The 23,239-nt window shown below is 45.4% G+C and overlaps 1 protein-coding gene across 1 annotated transcript in view; it reads right to left on the bottom strand.

Moving 5' to 3' along the window:
* The window catches only part of FAS (Fas cell surface death receptor), a 32,698-nt gene extending 9,659 nt beyond the window's left edge, over positions 1-23,039 (bottom strand). Inside the window, exons 1-4 of the mRNA XM_087863154.1 lie at positions 22,579-23,039; positions 9,759-9,924; positions 5,335-5,472; positions 4,061-4,169 (exon numbers count right to left, since the gene is read on the bottom strand). Coding sequence (XP_087719280.1) covers positions 4,061-4,169; positions 5,335-5,472; positions 9,759-9,924; positions 22,579-22,608 — 443 coding nt within the window. The 5' untranslated portion in view covers positions 22,609-23,039. The remainder of the gene's footprint in view (positions 1-4,060; positions 4,170-5,334; positions 5,473-9,758; positions 9,925-22,578) is intronic.
* Positions 23,040-23,239: the final 200 nt, after the last annotated feature.

Here is a 23,239-nt window from a genome sequence, read left to right as displayed (position 1 = left end):
AAAAAAAAAACACACAAAAAAACCAAAACACTAACTGGGGCGCCTCTCAGTCGCTTAAGCGTTCAGCTCTTGGTTTTGGCTCAGGTCATGATCTCGGGGTTGTGAGATCAAGCCCCACATCGGGCTCCTGCACTCAGCATGGAGTCTGCTTGGGAATCTCTCTCCCTCTGCCCCTGCCCCTCCCCCCACCACACGCATGTCTGTGTGTGTGTGTGTCCCTCTCTCTCTCTCAAAATAAATAAATAAAATCTTTAATAAAATACAGAGGAAATTCAAAAAGCCTGGTGGACTGACTCCTTGATCATCTGCAATGACACATTCTAAAACCAGGGCCATTTCATTCATATTTGCGTCTCTGGCAAACATCATCCCTCAAATATTGCTAGATTAGCATCTAAAGTTGGTACAAATTCATAACATAATTTGGATGTTTGAATGAGAAATGTCCCAAAGAGTAACTACGTTCGTTTTAAAATACCAAGAGTTGGGGCACCTGGGTGGCTCAGTTGGTGAAGCTTCTGCCTTCAGCTCAGGTCATGATCCCACATCATGCGGATCGGGTCCCACATCGGGCTCCCTGCTCAGCACGGAGTCTGCTTGTCCTTCTCCCTCTGCCCCTCCCCCTGCTCGTGCTTTCTCTCTCTCTCTCTCAAATAAATAAATAAAATCTTTTAAAAAATAAAATACCAAGTGTTAAAGGAAAGTAATAAAATATTGACAAATAGGAAAAAGGATGAAACAAAGATTTGAGATTGGTGGTAAACTACGCTCTTAAAATCATGAACTGCCCAAAGCTATTTCAAAACATTCCCACTGAACAATTAAATGAATGGACAGCAGCCCCTGCCCATGATACTGCTTAGAAAGCTTACCCAGCCAACCCTCCGAGGTTTCCCCTCTCAGCATCAGGTGGTGATCAGAACACTCAGGAGGAGAATCCTGGGGTTTCCTTCGGACAGTCAGATTGTCAGCTTGTCTAAATGATAGCCTGGTTTAGCCCATTCCCTAACCCCGTGAGCTTGGGTATGTCACTTAACCACCGCGAGCCTGTTTTCTCATCAATAACAAGGAGACTACATTACAATAACAAGGAGGGTTATGATGAGAAGAAAATTAAATTGAGACTATGAGGTATTTAGAACTATTATTACAGTGGACCCTTGAACAATGTGGGGGTTGACTCTCTCAAAACTTGACTACTAATAGCATACTGTTGACCGAAGGCGTCCTGATAACACAAATGGTCAATTAACACATTCTGTATATTACATGCATTCTATACTGTATTCTTTCAATGAAGTAAGCTAGAGAAAGGAAAATGTTACTTAAAAATCATAAGGAAGGGGCAGCTGGGTGGCTCAGTGGGTTGAGCATCTAACTCTTGATTTCAGCTCAGGTCATGATCTCAGGGTCGTGAGATGGAGCCCTATGTTGGGCTCTGAGCTGGGCATGGAGCCTGCTTGGGATTCTCTCTCGCTCTCACTCTGCCCCTATCCTCCCCACCCTGCTCATGCTCTCTCTCTCTCTTTAAAAAATAAAAATAAAGGGGCACCTGGGTGGCTCAGTAGTTAAGCATCTGCCTTCGGCTCAGGGTGTGATCCCAGGGTCCTGGGATCGAGCCCCACGTCGGGATCCCTGCTCTGCTGGAAACCTGTTCTTCCTCTCCCACTCCCCCTGCTTGTGTTCCCTCTCTCACTGGCTGTCTCTCTCTCTGTCAAATAAATAAATAAAATCTTTAAAAAAAATTAAAATTAAAAAATTAAAATCATAAGGAAGAGAAAATACATTTACAGTGCTGTACTGTACTTAATGAAAGAAACCACATATAAGTGGACCTGCACAGTTCACACACATGTTGTTTAAGGGTCAATGTATTATTATTATTATTATTATTATTATTATTATTATTATTATAGCACATTAGTCCCTCCCCTGCAGTCCCTACTTATGCTGTCATCATGAGTCACTCTCAGCCATGGGGTGGGGGGTGGGAGCTAGAAGGGAGAGAATAGGTTAACTGCACATAATTTTAAATTTCTAGTCAATAAGAGACAGACGGCATCATGTCCCTACTTCTCAAGTCAACTAGGTGAACTCCTGAAAGTTTCCCAAGGTGAAATACAAGTTTGGGGAGAGGCACATGAATATAATCCTGAATGTTTATATTGGTACCACACAATATCTTACGGAGCACAAGCTACTTTACAACACATATCATCCAGTCTGAGCTTCACAGAAATGAGGTGGATAGGAGATGTGAACACTGTTTGCTTCCCATGAGTGAGGGAACGGATGCTCAGAGAGGTTCAGTGACCTGCTCAAAATCACCCAGTTAATCAGAAGATCAAGATAAAAAGCTTCTGCACAGCCAAGGAAACAGTCAACAAAACTAAGAGGCAGCCCACAGAATTGGAGAAGATATTTGCAAATGACACTACAGATAAAGGGCTGGTATCCAAGATCTATAGAACTTCTCAAACTCAATACATGAGAAACAAATAATCAAATCAAAAAAATGGGCAGAAGATATGAACAGACACTTTTCCAATGAAGACATACAAATGGCTAATAGACACATGAAAAAATGTTCAAAATCATTAGCCATCAGGGAAATTCAGATCGAAACCACATTGAGATACCACCTTACGCCAGTTAGAATGGCAAAAATTGACAAGGCAAGAAATAACAAATGTTGGAGAGGATGTGGAGAAAGGGGATCCCTCCTACATTGTTGGTGGGAATGCAAGTTGGTACAGCCACTCTGGAAAACAGTGTGGAGGTTCCTGGTGTTAAAAATACAGCTACCCTATGACCCAGCAATTGCACTACTGGGTATTTACCCCAAAGACACAGACGAGGTGAAGAGAAGGGCCATACGCACCCCAATGTTCATAGCAGCATTGTCCACAATGGTCAAACTGTGGAAGGAGCCGAGATGCCCTTCAACAGATGAATGGGTAAAGAAGATGTGATCCATATATACAATGGAATATTACTCAGCCATCAGAAAGAACGATTACTCAACATTTACATCAACATGGATGGAACTGGAGGGGATCATGCTAAGTGAAATAAGTCAAGCAGAGAAAGACAATTATCACATGGTCTCACTCATTTGTGGAACATAAGAAATAGTAGAAAGATATGTAGGAGAAAGAAGGGAAGAATGAAGGGGGGGTAAACAGAGGGGGAAATGAATCATGAGAGACTATGGACTCTGGGAAACAAACTGAGGGCTTCAGAGGGGAGGTGGGTGGGGGATTGGGATAGGCCGGTGTTGGGTAGTAAGGAGGGCACGTATTGCGTGGAGCACTGGGTGTTATACGCAAACAATGAATCATGGAACACTACATCAAAAACTAATGATGTTCTGTATGGTGACTAACATAACATAATAATAATAATAATAATAATAATAATAATAATAATAATAATAATAAAAGATTAAGTGAAATGCACAATCAGATTTTCTAACCTTGGGTCCAAATTGAGCTCTTTTGCATGAAAGCCAAGGCCTTTCATGATCTGGCCCTGGGTCCTTCTCACTACACTGCGGCCAGGTACTCTGCTCTCTGGAGTGGCCATAGGTCTCTCTGCAGATGCTACCCCCTGCCTGAGATGTCCTGCCCATGTGCGCACACCTTTCCTCTCTCAAGACTCCCGCTGTGTGTCCTATCTTCACCCGCCCTTCAGGCAGAGCTGGAATGTTCTCCATAGAACTTGTAACAGCCTGAGCACACGTCTCTTCTGGTGCTTGACCCCATAACCATTGCTTTTCTTGACTCTCTCTGCCTCATGCCTGAGAGCTTTGATGCCAGGAACGTGGCTCGCTCATAACACTTGCTAGCTAAGGCAGCACGCACAGTATCAAGCACTTAGGGGGTGTTCAATAAACGTTTGGAGACTGGACGTTTGAACGAATGAACAGTTATGTAGTGGCTTGGAGGCAAAGCAAGACTAGAACCCCCATTCTTGACTCTCAGCCAGTGCTGCTGCCCGAGGAAGACATTGTCTATCCAGGTGTATCTAGCCTCTTGATCGAAGAAAGGTGAACACTTACGTGGTGCACGGGGTACAGTGTCCGCATTCAGAGACGTTACAAAAAAAGTTTGGTTTACACCTGCATTTGGTATTCTGGGTCCGGGTACAGTTTTTTTCCACTTCCAAGCCTAGAAAACCAGTTTGCAGACTATGAATTATAGCAGCTGGGGAGCAGGGGCTGCAAGAGATTTTGACATCTACCGCTTAAGTCAGCACACCTTTTGCAGCACGGGTAGCGCGCACGTGCAAAACAGGCGACCCAGAAGAGTTTTAAGTGGACAGACAGTTCAGCAACCAACACGACCCCACTTTTGCTTAAAGAGCTCCCCTGTGCCTCGAGAGCACCTGGCTGCTTGGGTGTGGCTTGTGGACCAGCAGCATCAACCTCAGTTGGAAACCTGTTAGAAATGCAGAATGTCATGGGTGCCCGGGGGGCTCCGTCGGTGAAGCCTCTGACTTCAGCTGGGGTCGTGATCTCAGGGTTCTGCAATCGAGCCCTGCATTGGCCTCCCTGCTCAGTGCTTTCCTTTCTCCCTTTGCTCGCTGCCTCCGGCTCATGCTTGCTCTCTCAAATAAATGAATCAAATCTTAAAAAAAAAAAAGTGCAGAATATCAGGCCCTACTCCAGACCTAGTCAGTCAGACCAATGCCAAAGCCCTCACTCAGAGATTTTGATTTAATTGCTCTGAGGTGGGAACTAAATGTTGACATTTTTCATAGCTCCCTGCATGATCCTAATGGACCACCAGGGTTGAGAAACATTCTATTAGGGTCTGAATAGGGACAAGAAATGATTTATGTCCAGACATTTCTTGATATCCAATGAAACTGGGAGTATTTGAATCTGGGCTCTCACGTTCATAGAAATTCAGGTCCCCAGTTGGAATTATCAGGACAAAACGGATCTCCAAAGGAGGGGGAGGGGGAGCATCCCACTGACCTCTTGGGTTCCTCTGTCCTCATATCAGAGGCTTCTGAGCTCTTGCTGGCTGTAATCAGTGCACCAGTCAGGGCAGGAAAAAAAATTTCTGCCAATTTGGATAGCAGCTGATGAGCCCTGTTCACCACGTTCATATTTAGTCATTCTGGGAGAAATGCCTAGATTTGACCCACAAATGTCTAGACGGGTGATTAGCTCGGTACCTGGTCCTGCTTCACTCCAGCCAGCTCCACCCTGCCCTTTCCTCTATGCCAACACAGCACCAGACTAGGTCCCAATTTCAAATTGTGTCGTAAGTGGTTCCACATGGAGTACCATGACTGGTCTTTCTGATTGCTTTTTAAGACACTTACCGTGCTCTCCATCACAAAGTATGCATCTTCTGCATTTATCAGAAAAATGCTTCTCCTCTGTGTACTCCACCCCTTCCTGGCAGAGCACACATATTGATTCACCCCTCTCAGACTTGCAGTCGCCCTCTTTCCGCGTGCCTGCCCAAGAGAAAAACGGAGCAAGCATTGAACTTGAGGAAGACAAGGACGTGGAACAGCGTGGGATATGTGCAGGATGACAAGGGACTGGGAGTCAGGATTGTCAGACTAATGATAGATCAATACGACGGGAGAGAAGGTGATTCTAAAAATCATGTCACCAGGCAGAAAGCCTCCCAAGACAAAAGCTCAGTGACTCAGAGAATACGCCTAATCATAGGTTGATTACCAATGGGAGTACATACTTTTTAAAAGGTTAGAACGACCGAATGCACTGGAAGAAATGCCTCTAGCAACTTTCTTTGCAAGGAGGGCAGAGGTTTGTATTCGTTCCTCTTTCTATTCCTTTGTCAGGACGGGACAGAGGGCGTTTTGATGGGAAGGCATGAACATATTTATAACAAAATTTATTATCAGGTGGGCTATCTCAATCCACATGATTGTAAGTAATATTCACATTCGCTTTACTTGTCAAATAAAGGGAGTCACTGCATAGGCGTTCATAAGCAGTAGATGGCAATGCTTTCTCCTGAAAATTCATTTATTTAACAAATGTTTATTAAATGCTCCTTTCCAGGAGCCAGAGATCCTGCAGGAAGGAAGGCAAAGCCTAGGTCTGCAAGGACTTCACGTTTCCAGGGAAGAAGCAGGGCAAGCCTAGATCAACGTACGATTGTCAAGTGGTGGTGAGTGCCTTGGAGAAAACTGGATTAGGGCAAGGCGATGGAGGATGAAGAAGAAAGAGACAGAAACTATAAAGGAAAATCTAAGAGGAAAGCTTTGCTGGGGGATCTCACTATTCACAGCGTAACCAATTAAAAAGACTAGGCCGAGTCCAATCTGCCCCACACACATGTGCCGCAAAAATAACTGATGCTCTTTCCTGGGGACAGCACTTCCTTAATCCTCGTAGCATTCTTTCCAAGAAAACAAAGTACTACATAAGCAAATTATGAAACTGAACCAGGTACGATATAGTAGGCAACAAAGGAGACGATAGTTGTCAAGAGAACACAATAAATTGTGAAAACCCAGAACCAAATTCCAATACCAGGCATCATGGAGCGTCGGGGCTGTATAACATCATAGCGATGTTTAAGAACACCGAGCCAAGTGCGATTTCGTTGGCCTGCCGGTGGTATGATCCTGGCTTCTAAACAAATTGGCCCCTTTAACGAATTACCTTGCAGAATAAGAGTAGCACAACGCCTAGGCAGGCCAGTAGACACGGGGTTTTCTCTCCTCCAACGTACACAATTGATCGAAACATCAAAAATGAGTGGTTGTTTTTTTTAATTAGTTTTTTTTTTATTTAAAGAGAGAGCGAGTGTGTGTGGGGGGTGTCGGGGCAGAGACGGAGACAGAATCTCAAGTAGACTCCCAGCTGAGCACGGAACCCGAGGCGGGGCTTGATCCCACGACCCCGAGATCATGACCTGAGCCGAAACCAAGGGTCACCGCTTAACCCACTGAGCCACCCAGGCGTCCCTGAGTGGTTGTTTTCTTGAAAATAAGATTTTAAAATACATTTGTTTCTGAGTATAATAGTACACATGCTTAACATGGAGAACTTGGAAAAGTTAGGGAAGTATAAAAAGCATCTATATGTCAACCATTCTGAGAGATTCACGGTTCTCGTTTTGGTGCATTCTTATGCGTGTTCACCCATGTATACATGTGAGCATATGTGCACGTAATATGCATGTGTGTGCGTGTGTAATGTACGCGGTGTACCACAGAACCCTTCTGACTGGATAAGGTGACGTGATGAGGACTTTCTGATCAGTTGATCAAAAATGTTAGTTCACGTAGGGCAACATTGAAAAAAATACTATAAATGTTTTACTTTACAAAGTATAACTGTGAAATTATTGGCCAGTCTTGTGGCATAGGAGAAAGTAATAAGAATTCCAGATTCTTCCTCAGGTAGGTGACATTCAAAATGCCTCCTTTCTTGTTTTTCTTTCTCTTCCTTCTTCCCTGCCTCCTTCCCTTTCTCCCTCCCTCCCTTCTTTCCTTTCTTCCCTTCTTTTTGATGGAAACAAAGCCTTACAGATACCAATAATTTGTATGACAAGCTTTCAAGGGTTTTCTGATTTTTCTGTTTATTTTGACCTCATCTCATTCATCAACAATTCTTTTAGCAGCTCCCCGGACTGAAATCCTCCAAGCATTCAAACGAGCGTACATAGAAATAAAATCTGTCTTTTCTCTGTATTCGTATGGCATTGGTTTATATAATAGTTAAATTACATATTAATATCACAACACCAATAAGCATAAAGACTCAGAAGCAATTTGAATAGTGATAAGCCTACAATTTAACAAGAGGGAATAGAAGCAGAAAGGGGAGTAGCGTGGGTTGGACACCTGCAAGGCTTCTTAGAGATGGAGCAGAGAGAGTCAGTTAGTCCAGCAGGCAGATCAGTTAGAAATCCCTTGGGAGGTGGGGAGGTGGGGCTGGCGTGGCTCAGGAGATTAAGCATCTGACTCTTGGTTTTGGCTCAGGTCATGATCTCAGGGTTGTGAGATCGATCCCTGCATTGGGCTCCCTGTTGGGAGTGGAGCCTGCTTGAAATTCTCGCTCTTCCTCCTCCTCTCTCTCTCAAAAAAAAAAAAAAAAAAAAAAAAGTCCTTCGGGGAATTTATACATTGAGGCTCATTTCAAAAATATATGAGAAAACATGATATAATTTTGGAGACATTCAACTTTTGAACCCTCCACAATGTAACTAACCAATCCCACATCACTGAGTGTCACAATGGAGTGTCACGAATACATTTTCCTCTGACTATTTTTAAAGACATTTTCCCCATCAATTTCTTACTACATCAGTAGGCATGAACATTTCAAGCTTTTGACCCACATGTCCAAATTTCTTTCTTAAAAGGTTGTAAGAATTGACCTTCCAATTATGGTTTATGGGAGTTCTGATCTCAAAAGCAAACCCACCAGTGTCAAAAACACTTCTTCGGTGAAAATAAAGCACCACGAAAGCAAAGCAAACAGACAAAATTCCTTGACAGTTTGGTAGAAAGCATCTTATCTTTGTTTGAATTTGCATTTTAGGTTTTAAACATAGGAGGAAGGATCTTAAGTCCTGGGGCAAACGGATGATGTTCGGCGAGTCATAAAAAGGCCAGGGAGTCGTCCTCTGTTCGTTTTTGGAGCAGAGTAAATGTAAATAGGCTGAAGTATACATGGTTTGGATTATAAGGGGGGTTTTCCATGAGGGTTATTAAAAACCGGACAGGAGGCCAGGGGACACTGGCAGAATCTTTACGAACAGGACCTAAGCCTGCTCAGCCGCGTGGGTGCCGGAAGCCTGGGACGTCACCGCGAAAGCTCCGGCATCCAGCCCTGTCTGGTTCTGCTCAGCAGCAGCAACTGCTGCTTCTCCCTTTCTCTTCCTCTCGTCCTTCGCAGCGCCGTTGAGAGGGAGTCATAGCTGAGCCAGAACGTCGTCAGCTCTAGTCCATGCTGAAATAGAAGATGTGCACTTCCGCATTTGGCGAAGCTTCTCATTTGCTAGTGTTGGAAGGATTTCTGATCTGAAATGGGTTTGCTTTTCAAAATTCTGGTGTTAAAAAATTGCTGGGTTTTGTCCATTGCTTTTCTAGCTCACTTAGTTTCAGCTGCAAACATGCAAATGTATTTTGCAGGCGTCAGAGACCTTCTGACTGAAAGGAATTGCTTAAGGCTGGAGGTCCCTCGCTTTCAGAGCTCCATGGGTATGATGATACATTTTATTTATTTATTTTAAAGATTTTCTTTATTTATTTGACAGAGAGAGAGAGACAGCCAGCGAGAGAGGGAACACAAGCAGGGAGAGTGGGAGAGGAAGAAGCAGGCTTCCCGCTGAGCAGGGAGCCCGATGCGGGGCTCGATCCCAAGACCCCGGCACCACGCCCTGAGCCGAAGGCAGACGCTTAAGGACTGAGCCACCCAGGTGCCCCATGATGATACATTTTAATCAGTTCCATTGTGATAAGCTTTAATAGTCACAAAGGAGTCTTCTTTTGCTACTGAAAAATGGAACGAATGAGAGAAATCCTCTCACCTCAGGGGGACATGTCATTTGTAAATTCTTTTCTTCATGTCCACTACAAGCAGGATAAGGCTGAACTCAACTAGTCTCAGGAAAGTAATGTTCTGGTTGTTTTTCTTCCCAGTCATGCTAGAATGCAGGAGAACCAAGCACTATAGAATCTTCTCTCCATTATTACTGCATGCTACTCCTCACCCTGATTGTCAAGCTAACTGCTGGCTGTTTGGTCGAACATACCAGGAGGACATGGCTGACAGCAGAATGTGTTCCCACGATGCAGACCTTCCGGGCACCCCGTCTCCCTTATGGTAATGTTCTTCCGCACTCTCAACAGCTTGGAGCTGACGGCCGTTGCTTGAGCGTCGACACCTTTAGGCCATGGTCCGGCGATGGAGGTAAGTATCTGTTAAAGGAAAGCACGAGGAGCATTTTACTGACTTTCCAGCTAGACAACTTGGACGACAGGTGTAAGCTGCCCCAAATGGCTACGTTTGTGGTTGCACAGGCTAAATGCACGCGGGGCTCCGTCCTTCTGCTCACACATCTCCGGAAAAGGAGCACACTGATTACGTGACAGTCCGACCTATTCTAGAAACAGCATCGTGGATGGTAGGAGCCAGGGCTGTGGGCTCAAAAGTGAACCGTGGCTCTCACTTACAAACCCCATCGCTGTGGGTGAAGTCATTTAAATTCTCCCAGTCTCCACGGCTTTATCTATAAAGTGGAAATAATCTCCCCTTCATGTGATCATTAGATGCACCTAAAGTTCTTAGTGCGATTTCTGGCATTATAAATAGGTGCCCGGGGAATGGTATTATTATTAATTTATTAATAATAAATTTAATAATAAATTAATAACAATAATATATAATAAATATAATATAATATTATAAATATAAATATAATAAATAATAGATTTATTTATTCATTAATAAATTTAATAAATTTATTCATTAATAAATTTTATTATTGTTATTGTCATAAAGTTCTAGTGAGGAACAACATAGTCAAGCAGGAAAAACCATGAAGTTTCAAAACAACTGCAGCGCGACTCCCAGCTCTGCTGCCAGCACTTCAGGCAAAGTATAGACCCAGGTGACCCTCAGTCGCCTGACCAGTAAGTGACGAGGATAAAAAGTGATAATTTCTCCCAAACCTGGTACTTAGCTTATAGTATGTTCTATCTTCCCTTTTATATGTAACCGCAGAATAAACAATTTTGATGAAATCCTGTCTGGTTAACCAATGATACAGTGGATCTCATGGGATTTTCTTCACCTTTGCTCAGGGGAAAAAAAAAAAAAAGAACTTCTTTCAGTGGAGAACCAATCTTTAATTTATTTGGGGTTCCTTTCTTCTGGAGGTAAAAGTCCATCTGTCTAAGTGGTATTGTGTCAGACTTATCTCATGAGTTATAGACTAGAATTCCTTAGAAAAATGAGCCCTCTAAAATGTATGGAAGCATTTGGGGCTAATCTCTGATTGATTCCTTTCTTTGGTTTCCCAGGTATATTTTGTCTCTCTAACCATAAATATAAATTTTAGGTGGAATATGTAAATTCTATTGCTAAGCATCAAAAGAATTTAAACTATTAGTTCTGAGGATTTTTCTGAAGGTCATTTTTCACAGTTTTCATGGCATATATAGTTTTTTCTGCTTTCTGGCATAGTAATAATACTGGCATCTTCTGAGTCAAGAGAACTAAGCGTTCTTCATGTAGAAACCATTGCCACGGAAGTCCCTCCCTCTTCCCTTCTAGCCCTTCCCCCTTTGTCACCCAAGCCTGTATCCTGTCAGGTCACAGGATACCACGGCACCTCCAAGGAGGGAGGGTTGAGGGAGATGTGGTTGCCTACTTTTCCTCTCGGGATGGACGTCTTTAAAAATGCGTTCCTAAAATTCAGTCTTCCAAGAGGGAAAATGACACCAAAGCATCAAGACAATATCTCACTTGACCAGGGACACTTGCCAGCAAAAGGTAGACCTAGCGCTTCTCCGAGTCTCCAAACAACTTCCATAGTGTTCTTTCCCTCCAGCCAAGAGACAGGTGAACTTACCACGGGCTACAGCTAGCTCTCTCTCTCTCAATAAGAATAATTCTACGGGGGCGCCTGGGTGGCACAGCGGTTGAGCGTCTGCCTTCGGCTCAGGGCGTGATCCTGGCATTATGGGATCGAGCCCCACATCAGGCTCCTCGGCTATGAGCCTGCTTCTTCCTCTCCCACTCCCCCTGCTTGTGTTCCCTCTCTCGCTGGCTGTCTCTATCTCTGTCGAATAAATAAATAAAATCTTAAAAAAAAAAAAAAAGAATAATTCTACGTACAGAACACCTGAAACTGGTATCCAGATCAGAGGAATAATGCCTAAATATGCTGGCTTCACTGCCTCTTGGACCCAACAGACATTCCTGGAGCAGCTACTATGTGCCAGGTTCTGAGACTACAAAAGACAAGTAACATCAATTGTTATAGAAAGGGAATATTAAGTTTCTTTGAACTTAAGAACTTTGAACAAAAGGTCTTTATTAGCATTAATCTCTCTTTTCATGGTGACAGTTCCCCACTTTTACTTTATCTGGGGGAAATTCTGTCATCCTGTTAATATCAGCTCCTCTTCTAGAGCAGAGAATAATAGCTAATGCATAGTAACGGAATTGGACATGCGAGGAAGTAATAACACGATGGAAAGCATACCAGAATGTGAACTGCTAAGATGGGAAGGACTTTCAAATGAAAATCTTTCAAATTGTTAGGATCCTCATTCTGTAACTATCTGGTTGTTCTATCTGATAGGGATTAAGCATACCAGCCAGCTAGCCTTCCAGATACTGCCAGCACATGAAAAGTCTGGAACCAATATAAAAATCTCTCCAGGGGTGCCTGGGTGGCTCATTCTGTTAAGTGTCTGACTCTTGGATTCTGCTCAGGTCAAGATCTCAGGTCATGGGTTTGAGCCCCACCTCGGGGATCCCACTCAGCAGGGGGTCTGCTTGAGATTTTCTCTCTCTCTCCCCCTTTGCCCCACCCCACCGTGCTCAATCTCGCTCTCTCTCAAATAAAATAAATAAACCTTTAAAAATATCTCTCCATAGTTGGAAGAGACCAGTGAGTCCTGTCTGCAACAGATAATGGAAGACTGAACTAAGCAAACCCAACTGAGTAGAAGAAATTCTTTTCTATTGCCCCCAGCCCCACTGCTGTGAAGAGGGGATTAACAGGAAGATACTACTTGCCCTCCTCTTTCGAATCTGGTGTCCCGCCAGAAAGTGAAGAAAACGGCACAGGTTTAAACCCAGAAGAGATTGATAGGGATTGAGCAGGCCAAAACTGACCAGCAAAAAGCAGTGAAAGTTGATGCTCAATCCTGTGTGTGTGTGTGTGGGGGGGTGTCTCCGATGGCCTCAGGGGCCTTTTCCTCCTCGGTATTCTAATTCCACTCAGGATTCCTGAGACAATATTACGAGCAGGTCTACAATTCCTGGCTTAGGTGATAAGTGCTCAGGAGAGCAGCACATTTTACGTTTATGGGTTGTGACACTGATGCTATTTCTGGAAAACTCTGCACCCAGTCAACTTTCTCCAGCGGTCTAAAACAAATGTATGCTCCCGCTCATTTTGTTTTCTTTTGGAAAAAGAAAACAAAATGAAAAAACTGAAGTTTTTCAGTGGGAATCGAAATCCACCTTCCAAAATCCATCCAGAATTTGAGGAATGCGAAGGCTGGGGCAGAATGCTGGAAGACAGGGGCATCACGGGCCACGAAGGGCAGACAGCAGCACCAAGCTCATCTCATAGTTGGTCACATCCGCTTCACAGAGCTGAATTTCTGGAAACAGCTCTTACTCTGTTCAGCATCAAAAACTTACTTTAAGTATGAAAAAGGAGGCCGGTCCGAAGAGCACATGGTGGCTGACGCGTGGGGTAAGGCAGGTGCTGCATAGGGCTTGTATTTGCTTTTAAATTGTTGCATTAACTCAAGTTTGCAATATGCAAAGATTTAACCCAAACCGTCCAGGCAGGAACTGGGGCATTTTGACTGTGACAAGGCAGGAAACCCACAAAGAATGAAATGATCTGAATGCTCAAAAAACTTGTTTTCAGAAAAGCCAAAAAGGCCAGAAAATGGATTAAATTAAAGGTCTAAAAAATGTGACTAAACTAAGTCAGAGGATCACCAACTGGGAAAAAATGAGGAATAAAAATAGTTTGACATCTCCAGCATCCTAAAGATGAAAAAGTCAGAGAAACCTCGACTGTTCATTCTGCTGGGAATATTCGCTAATCCATTCATCAAATTAACTAATTGAGCAAACGCTTCGTTGGGCACATATTCTGTGCCAGACAGGTGCCTGGGAACAGCCCAGTGACCAGAGGAAGACTCTGCTCTCATAGAGTTTATATGTACGTGAGGTATGTCAGGGTTCTCTAGAGGAATAGGACCAAAAGGGTGTGTGTGTGTGTGAGAGAGAGAGACACAGAGTTGGGGGGGAGGCTTGGCAAGTCCAAAATCTGACAGGATAGACCAGGAGGCTGGAGAGTCAGGAAGCATTGCAGTTCAAGCCCAAAGGCAGTCTAGAGGCAGAATTTCCTCTTCCTCAAGGGACCACAGTCTCGATGCTGTTAAGGCCTTCAACTGATTGGATGAAGCCCACCCACATTAGGGAGGAGAATCTGCTTTACTCAAATCTACCACTTCCAATGCTAATCTCATCAAAAAACAACAGCAGCAAAACACAAAAACAGAAACAAAAACACACCGTCACCAAAACATCCAGGATAACGTTTGAGCAGACGTCTGTGCTCACATCTGAGTCACAATGACACACGAAACAACGCATCACATGCAGGGGGATGGAGAACTTGAGAGATACGCGCCCCGCCAGGGAGGGATACGTGCTGTGGAAAGCGGTCAAGCCAGCTTAGGGGGCACAGACAGGTTGAAGGGTGGGGCAGGGCTGTGTTAGAAAGCTGGTCCGGGAAGGCCCCCGAATGAGAGGATGTTTGCGCACGGCACTGGAGGAAATGTGGGTAAGAGCTGGCTTTCGGGAAAGGCTTTCCAGGAGGGTCAGACCCAGGAGAACCTGGCCTGCCCAAAGTGGGGAAGAACCTCAGGTCCTTAGCAACACCATCATTAGCAACTAGCTGTGAAGATAAGTAAAGATCTCCGTCTCCGGAGCTACCCAAGTCAGCAACCTTTTGCCGACGGAAGCCTTAGCGGGATTATCTGGCCAACCTTAACCCTAGAGGCCGCAGTCTCCTGGACTCCTGAATGTCAGAGCAGGGGAAGGACCATACACACCTGTTCAGCTGCAAGACAGATTTTAAAAAATGGACCATCTTGGGTCTTTCATTATCTATAGGATGTTAGTATTTTCTGCAAGTCAGAAAATGTGCTTCTCTCTCTCTGGACTCACCCATGAAGATGTGAAGTGAGAGCTCCTGACCCTGGAGGGCGGTTTTCTCTTATCCCCAGGACCTGTGCCTGGCCTGCAACAAAGGGCCTTAATATATCTCTCTTTGTGGTAGTTATGGGAAGCTTTTGCATGAGGAATTCTTACCATCTTATTTTATGGTTGAGGAAGCTGAGCACAGAGTATGGGAAATGACTTGTGCAATAATCCACAATGAGGAAAGGCCAGGGGAAAAATCGCACCTCTGACCCAGACCTGGGCTCTGTTTTCAGGTGCTGTATTAGTTTCCTAATTGTTTCTATTCCATTTAGGTGCACAAACAACTCAATTCGTTTCAGACAGTGAGTTGTTGACAAAAAGCCTGAGTGTTAATTATACAAAGAACCTTCAGGGCGCCTGGGTGACTCAGTCTGTTAAGCGTCTGCCTTCAGCACAGGTCATGATCCCAGGGTCCTGGGATAGAGCCCCACGTTGGGCTCTCTGCTCAGCAGGGAGTCTGTTTCTCCCTCTCCCTCTGCCTGCTGTTCCCCCTGCTTGTGCTCTCTCTCTCTGTGAAATAAATAAATAAAATGTTTTAAAAAAAGACAGAGAACCTTCAAAGCAAATGCATATTTCGGGTGGGGGAGGGGGTCTGGCAGGAACTCTCTGAGAAACAGAAGTCAGTCCCAAGTGTATGTAAGAAGGCTGTAGCAGGGACCCCAAGGCTCGGGTTCTGGCTGGCACGGAAGGGATGTGGAAACTTCGCACCCTTGGTCTGCAGCTCGGAAAGAAGTAGGTTTACACTTCCCTTCCTCCAATCTGGGTGCTGAGTTTCTGAGAATAGCCACGATGCCCGCTGGGACTGCAGTCTCTTGCAGGGGTGGGGGTCTGAAACGCACAAACAGAAACCCCACGTCTTCCTAGACTAGAGTCTTGGCACTGGCTCCCTTTGAAACTCAGTGACAGGGCTGCAAGAGAGTTTGTCCCTTGTATCAGAGGATGAGGAATTGAGAGAATAATTGGGTATTCCTTAGTTATCTGTATCAGGGATGGATCACTTTTCAGAGACAACCAGGTCACTCAAGACAAGAAATGACGCATGCAAAGCCAGACCCAGAAATTGAAGACTGCCCCCCACCGCATACCTCACCCTGGTTGACAAGCTGTCCGCCCGTTCCCAGGACTCACAACCACTGGAGATGTCACGTGGCAGTTACAAAAACAGTAATATCTCTGTGCCTGAATTAAGCAAACTATTGAAGAAACAGAAACTACCTTTGGATTACACCAAAGAATCAATTGCCCTAAGAGATAAGCTAGAATTTGAAAAGGAAGTAAGAAAAAAAATAATAAGTTTTTTTTTTCCTGTTCTTAGTGAAGCTCGAAGCAAACAGGAAAATAATTTTTAAAAGCAGCAAATTAAAAAAAAAAGACACAAGTGAAAAATGCAAGGATGGCAAGAATGACTAACAGATGCCTGCCGAAGAGTCAGTGAATTTTTTCAAGACTGAGCCCTGTCCTCTGCTGCTGAGGACGTAAATGGCACGAGAAGCAGCTCGGCTGACTACTTCTGCTCGCTTGCTTGCTGTTTGGACTCTTATTGAGAACACGTGAGAAGAAAGAAATTCTAAGAAGACCATTTCCGACTATGACAGGCATCGCTAGTATATTTGTGTGAAACATAAGGAAGTAGTAAGGACATTTTGTGGCAGGTGCATTATTGAAACACTGAGATCCAGAGAAGTAAGAGAAAATTTTCTTGACATGAAAGAGATGAGTGAGGATTCCGTTCCTTCTTATTTTTTCAAAACGTGTAAATAAAAATACACATGGTAATCTTATGCCCGGAGTGTCTTCTTTCTTTCTTAAGGCCAGTTTCTGGGGAGACCAGGAGAGAGAGAGAGTTGAGGCAGTGGGTGTAGACCTCTGAGTGATCAAGCAATACATAAAAGAGAACGAGGGAATCTAGCAAATTCTCCCTGGGATTAGATTTTGAGTTTAGTGCTAGAGTTAGAAAAATAGTCTTCAAAACTGTGACAGACCTCAGAATCGTGTAGTGATTCACTAAAAAAAAAAAAAAAAAAAATACTGCAGGTCCCACCACAGACGTAAAGACTGAGGGTCTCTGAGATAGTCAGCAAGCCCTCAGTTCTGTGGATGGTCACCACAGCTGGAGACAGCCCAGCTAGAGGACAGCTGAGGGCAGCAGGCCACTGCACTGACCCGTGAGGCGCTGAAGAGATTTACAGACCAACAGCCTCTGTGGTCCGCGCTTGCAAATCAGAAGCTGACTTCTCACAGAGAAGTAATGACTCTTCCCAGAAACAGGCCGGAAGTAAAGAAGCCATCTTTGGTGGAGGAAACAGATAATGGGAGGGCTACAAAATCCTAAACTAGAACCTAGAGTTCTTAACTGCCCAGGGGGGCCAAAGAAGTCACACGGGAATGAGGCGTCCACGTGTCATGGGCAATAGGGGAGGAGAGGTTCGTCGAAATGGAGAGGGCCACCGGGACCAAGGGCAGGAGAGTGGGGCCATGCGGCAAGTGGGCCCAGGTCTTCCATTTTTTCCACAGAAAGCAAAATCCTCCAACATTTAGGTGGCAGCAATATTAAAAACAGGTACTTACATATATATTTACTGTATGTGTCACTACCATGCAGGCTAAAAAAAACAAAAACAAAAACAAAAAACCCCACATAGTCTGGGGCAGTGTCTGGTCAGGCCTTGAAATCAGGCCTAAATCTATTAAGACTTCCATACGAAAAAACAGTCTACTTTGGAATATCTTGTGCGGGCGGTTAAAAACGAAAGCTCAGGCAACAGCAAGGGGCAAGAGTGTAACCCACGTGCTCTGAGAACGTATTCTCTCTCTCTCTCTCTCTCTCTTCCAAAACCTCTGCCCTCCGAAATCAAAAGTATCGATGTTTCTAACATCTCATATTTTTATGGTCTCCCGGAACACAGAAGTGAGTAAGTCTAGAATCTTGCATGACTTGCCAAAGGGCAGTCCGTCATGAATGCCTCCAGAGCCAAGTTTATTCTAATTTTGCAAGTTCATCCCAGTTCGCAGCTTAACAAAACCTACAGTAGGTCTTGCTCGCCTCGCTGGGCTGGCCTAGTGAGCTGCAGTCGGATTCGTTAGTTTATAAGGCTGGCCTTGCTCAACATGCCTAACCACATAGTAAATCATTATCATCCTTACACTTAGTGGAACTCGGGCCGGTGGTCCAACATAGACCCCTGTTCCTAAATGCCCAAGATGGGAGTGGCTTGGTTCCACTCCAAAACAAGAAGGGAGCAGAGATCTAAGGGGAAAAGTAGCTCATTTCCTTCTGGCAAAGATGGAGCTGCCAATCCTGTAACGATCACTTGCTCTCTAATCAGACCATCACCACTTACATCTCACGTCAAAGAAAATAGAGGTTGGCAAGTCACTGAATTACTTGCTCCTGCTTGAGACTGAATTCAAGAGACTTACTTAAGAAGCTAAAGGCGCTTTATTTCTCTTTTTAAAGCAAGGGTCTTCCAGAAAATGAAAAGGACCTTCTAGGTAGTTAAATGCTGCTTTTCCACTTGTGTGAACAGATACACACAGATAGCAAAAAGAATACAAGCCTATGCACTAAGATACTGACAATAGTTCTATAAATAGGTTTTTTTTTGGTAATAAGATATATGTGGACAGATTCCAGTACAATTAGAAAGGTTTCTTTATAATAATAGATTACTAAAAAAAAGAATAAATAAAATAATAAATGATAAGAATTATAGAAATTCAAGTTCATTGAATAAATGCTCTCTCTGTAATGCATCCAATAAAAATTACAAGATAAAAATTGTGCCCCGGAGAAGTGACAGAAAGCAGACTATAAACAGCACAGAATAAACATGCAATTATTTACAGATGTAGACAAAACTAAAAGGCCATAAGAAAAATATAAAAACGCTGGCTTTAGGTGATAAAGTAAGGAATAACTTTACATTTTCAAGAATTACTTTTCATTTCACATCATCTGGTCAGTTTCTCTCTATATATCTATTTAAAGAGAAGAAAGAGATTCACTGTCCTAAATTTGGTTTCGATTTGCTTTTTATTTCTGGATCCACTTTTTAAGTGTGTCCTTTGATTATTTTTCATCATAAGGTAATAGTCTTCAGTACCTATTACAAAACATGTGCTCACTGAGGGACTTTTGGGACCCAAGATAATTTACCAAAAGGCACTTTGCTCACTAGGGGTTTTCAAGTGGGGGATTTCCTTATTCAGGTTTTTAAACATCTCTTAAATGTTGGCCATTTTCTCCAACTGCCGGTTGTATTATAGTCATCTGGTTTCCCTTTAGCATCTAGAAGCCTTCGGAGAGATTCCTTTGAGATACTGACAGTTCCACTGTAAGAACTATTTAGGAGTAAATTACTTGCCTAGTGTCCCAAAGAGACTTACACTCAAATCCTGGGTCCCCTTTGCCTCTCACTATTTCACCTTCCCCCTCTAAACTTAGGGAGAGAAATGTAACCTCTTTTTCTACATTAAACTCTAATTTGCCACTAGGGGTGGTAACTGTATGTCAGAGATGGACAAGAGGAGACTTCCTTCATCTCACAGTGGCCCTGCTGGGCTCCGTGTACCAATTTCATTTCTGCCTCCCCATCTTGCCATCATTTATAAATTGGTGTTTTTCCCTCCAGGTTGTTATTGTTTTAAATTACATTTCATAATTTTGTTTTGGTCTAAAAACTTTTCAAGTCCTTTGCGATATAAGTAAAACCCATTAAAAAAAAACCCATTTCACGTTTCTGAGGCCGGTTTAAGGAAAATGATTAAATTAGGAATTAAACAACTGTCTTTATTTTTCCACTAAAAATCTTTCATTGGATTCTTTATAAATACACTGGTTTCTTTTCAAATGCCCTCTCCTTTCCCTTGACCATAATTTGAAGACAACTGCTCTAAGAAATGTAGAAGAAATTCAGTATGTAATAACTGCCTGACCACAGGCCTCAATGGTATAAATAAAAACCTATCAGAGCTATGTGCTAAAAGAAAGAGAGAAAGAGAGAAAGAGAGAGAGAAAGAGAGAAAGAGAGAAAGGGAGAAAGAAAGAAAGAAAGAAAGAAAGAAAGAAAGAAAGAAAGAAAGAAAGAAAGAAAGAAAGAAAAGAGAAGAGAAGGATGCATTGCCCACAGCTATTTCTCACACAAATTTCTATATTAGGTCTGACTCTTTTTCAAAGTCTCCTTCAGACATTTGTGATTGTTTGGGGATTTCAAACGTATTTCTTGGTACCACAGACACAACGGCTAGGAACTAGAGGAGAGAAAACAAACACCAAGAGGATAGAAAGAAGGGAAGCACAGAGGTAAGGGACAGCAGGCAGGAACGGAGACCAGGACCCCAGAGAAACAAGGAGGACAAGAGAAGGAGGCAGCTCCCTCCCACCCACGCAGCCCACTGACTGGTCAAACCAAGTCTGCTTCTGTGTTCCATGTAATTAGCACTCCCGCCCCGTTTTATTATTCTTGCTACTACTAAGGAAGCACTGCTAAGTGCAAAGGCACAAAAGCAAGTGTTTGCGGGAGACACCGGATGACACGACAGACAGCCTGGAAACTTAAGAATAAGGTGTGCTATTGGGCTAGTGGTGGGCGCAAGGCATAAATTTAAGAGTCATGTCAGAGGGGCAAAGGGAATATACACAATAAAATGTAGACAGTGATTATCTAAGTGATAGGGTCATGTCAGATTGTTTCCAGATGAAAGAATTATTTGTCTGCATTTAAAAATTTTATTTAATAAAACTTAAATTTCTTGGGGCGCCTGGGTGGCACAGCGGTTAAGCGTCTGCCTTCGGCTCAGGGCGTGATCCCGGCGTTGTGGGTTCAAGCCCCACATCAGGCTCCTCTGCTGTGAGCCTGCTTCTTCCTCTCCCACTCCCCCTGCTTGTATTTCCTCTCTCGCTGGCTGTCTCTGTCTCTGTCAAATAAATAAATAAAATCTTTAAAAAAAAAAAAACTTAAATTTCTTAATCTCCTAGGCCATATATTATATGTAAACATAATAAATGTTTAATTACAGATGTTATAATAATAGGTACATACAAATAAAAATATACACAAGTGTGTGTGTGTGTGTGTGTGTGTGTGTGTGTGTGCATTCTTTCAGAAAAACGAAGTGTCCTCGGTGCTTTAAATATGCATCTCTGGAAAGATGCTAAGTGTAACCCCCTCCTGGCTTTGATAATTCTGCTATGCTTACTTGTACTGCTGTCTGGAGAACTAAGAGAGATTTTCCAAAGTAACCAACACTGCGAAAATGCAGTGGTTAGGGACAGGAAGAAAAGAGAGCGGTCTGAGTTGTACAAATAGTTCGATTTTGAATCTTACATTTTCTCTAGGAGTTTCTAAAGGAACCCAGCTATTGCACAGTACTTCCAAAAGAGCCAGTGAATTGTGTTTTTGTTTTGTTTTGTTTTTTGTTTTTCTTTTCCTCCCCAATCATAAGATGGTTCCAGACATCACTGCCTTTTTCCTTCCAACTTTGGGTGTAGTCTGGAAACCAGGTGCCATCAACAAACTTGCCTGGACTTTGGAAATAAGTCTAAATTAAGTCCCAGCTCTGCCACTTAGACGCGCTGCGCGAGCTCGGCTGCTACTTGAGCTTTCCGGCCTCCATCCGGCCCTCTGTGAAACGGGGATGAAGGCATCGCCCTCAGCCCGCGGCGGACGCGCCGTTGACACACGGTCCCGGCACGGTGCGCGGAACTCGGGGCCGGTCCCCATCAAATGAAAATCCACGGACTCTCGGGGGCTTCGGCACTCAAATGCACCGAGTCTCTGGGACTGGCCACCACGCCGGCAGTTTTGCGCCGGGGACTCTGCCAGGGAGGGGGCTGCGGCCGGGCTTCCAGGCCAAGTGCAGGCGCGCGGGGGCGTGCGCGCCGGCAGCAGGTACCAGCGCCCTGGCCCAGACCGGCCTTATGGGTGCGCGCGAAGAAGACTGCAAGAAGACAAGGAAGGGCAAGAGAAGAGAAGAGAAGAGAAGAGAAGAGAAGAGAAGAGAAGAGAAGAGAAGAGAAGAGACGAGAAGAGAAGAGAGGAGAAGAGAGGAGAAGAGAGGAGAAGAGAGGAGAAGAGAGGAGAAGAGAGAAGAGACCTGAGACAGTGACTTACGGTCTTAAGGAGAAGTATTCCCGGAAGGGAAACAAGAACAGTTTCTTTTTCTGAGTGGTGATAAGAAGGTAAACAAGCCTCCAGAGGCGCATTCAGCCCCAAGATAACTTTTCCGAGAAAGAAACGGTTTGGTCTGAAGTCTCAGGTTTCCCACTGCCCGGGGGCCGCTTTCTTCCCCAGATCTGAGAGCGAGTGGAAAACGCGCGCTGGGGACCGGCCGCAGAGGGCGCGGGCTGTGCCCCCCCCCCACACCACCCGGGGCTCGGTCACCACCCCGCCCCGGGGCCGACGTGCGGCGGGACAAGCGGCGCTGCTCCCGAAGATCCCCTCCGTTCCCGGCCCGCCCGGCCCGGGCCCCGCACAGCCGTCCCCGGGGAGGGGCGCGGGGAGGCAGCGGCTCCCAGACCCCGCGGGCACGGAGAGCCCCAGCAGCCCGCGGCCAGGCCGCCCCACCCCCAGCCCTGCGCCCGCCGGCGCGGGGCCGGAGCCACTCACCAGACACGGGACGGCCCAGGTCCCCCACATGGCTGCGGAGCGCCCCGCTGGAGAGCCAGCGCCTCTGCGCCTGCGAGCGCCGCCGGCCAGCAGCCCCGGGAGGAGTGCCAGCCGCGTGGCCCCTCCCCGAGCCCCGCCGGCCCGGGATCAGCTCACCGCCCTGCCCGCCCCGGCCGCTCGCCTCGCTCCCCGGAAGTCTCCGAGCACCTGCGCGGGCTCGGCCGGCGGGCCCCGGGGCCGGGACGCTGGGGGAAGCCCGGCCGGGGAGCGTCTGGGGAGGGGGTGGAAGGTGCGCCCTCGGACGGCGCGGGGCCGGGGTGGTGGGTGGGGGCCGCGGTCAGGCTTTGTTGCACAAACCGGCATTCCCCGTGCGGAGGCGTTTCCGCGGGCGGCTGGCGGGCGGGGTTCAGGTGAGGGCCCCGGGAGCGGGCTCTCTGTCCTCGGGCCACGCTGGTGTCGCGCACCCCGGGAAGCTGCGGGGCGCCCCCAGCGTCCTTCTGCGCGCGCAAGCCTGGGACGCTCGCTGGGAACGTCCGGGGAAGACCCGGCCTTGCTCAGCTCGCGTGCGGTGGCTGCACCCGGAGGCCACCGACCGCCCCTGACCCCCATGCCAAGTGACAGTCATCCAGGGAAAGGTTCAGATAGGACGCTCTGGGGACTC

Source organism: Ursus americanus, chromosome 6 (genome assembly GCF_024610735.1).
Source record: "Ursus americanus isolate L20-20 chromosome 6, mUrsAme1.1.p, whole genome shotgun sequence".
NCBI lineage: Eukaryota > Metazoa > Chordata > Mammalia > Carnivora > Ursidae > Ursus > Ursus americanus.
The sequence above is the reverse complement of the archived record's forward strand: the minus strand, read 5'-3'. Positions and strand labels throughout refer to the sequence as shown.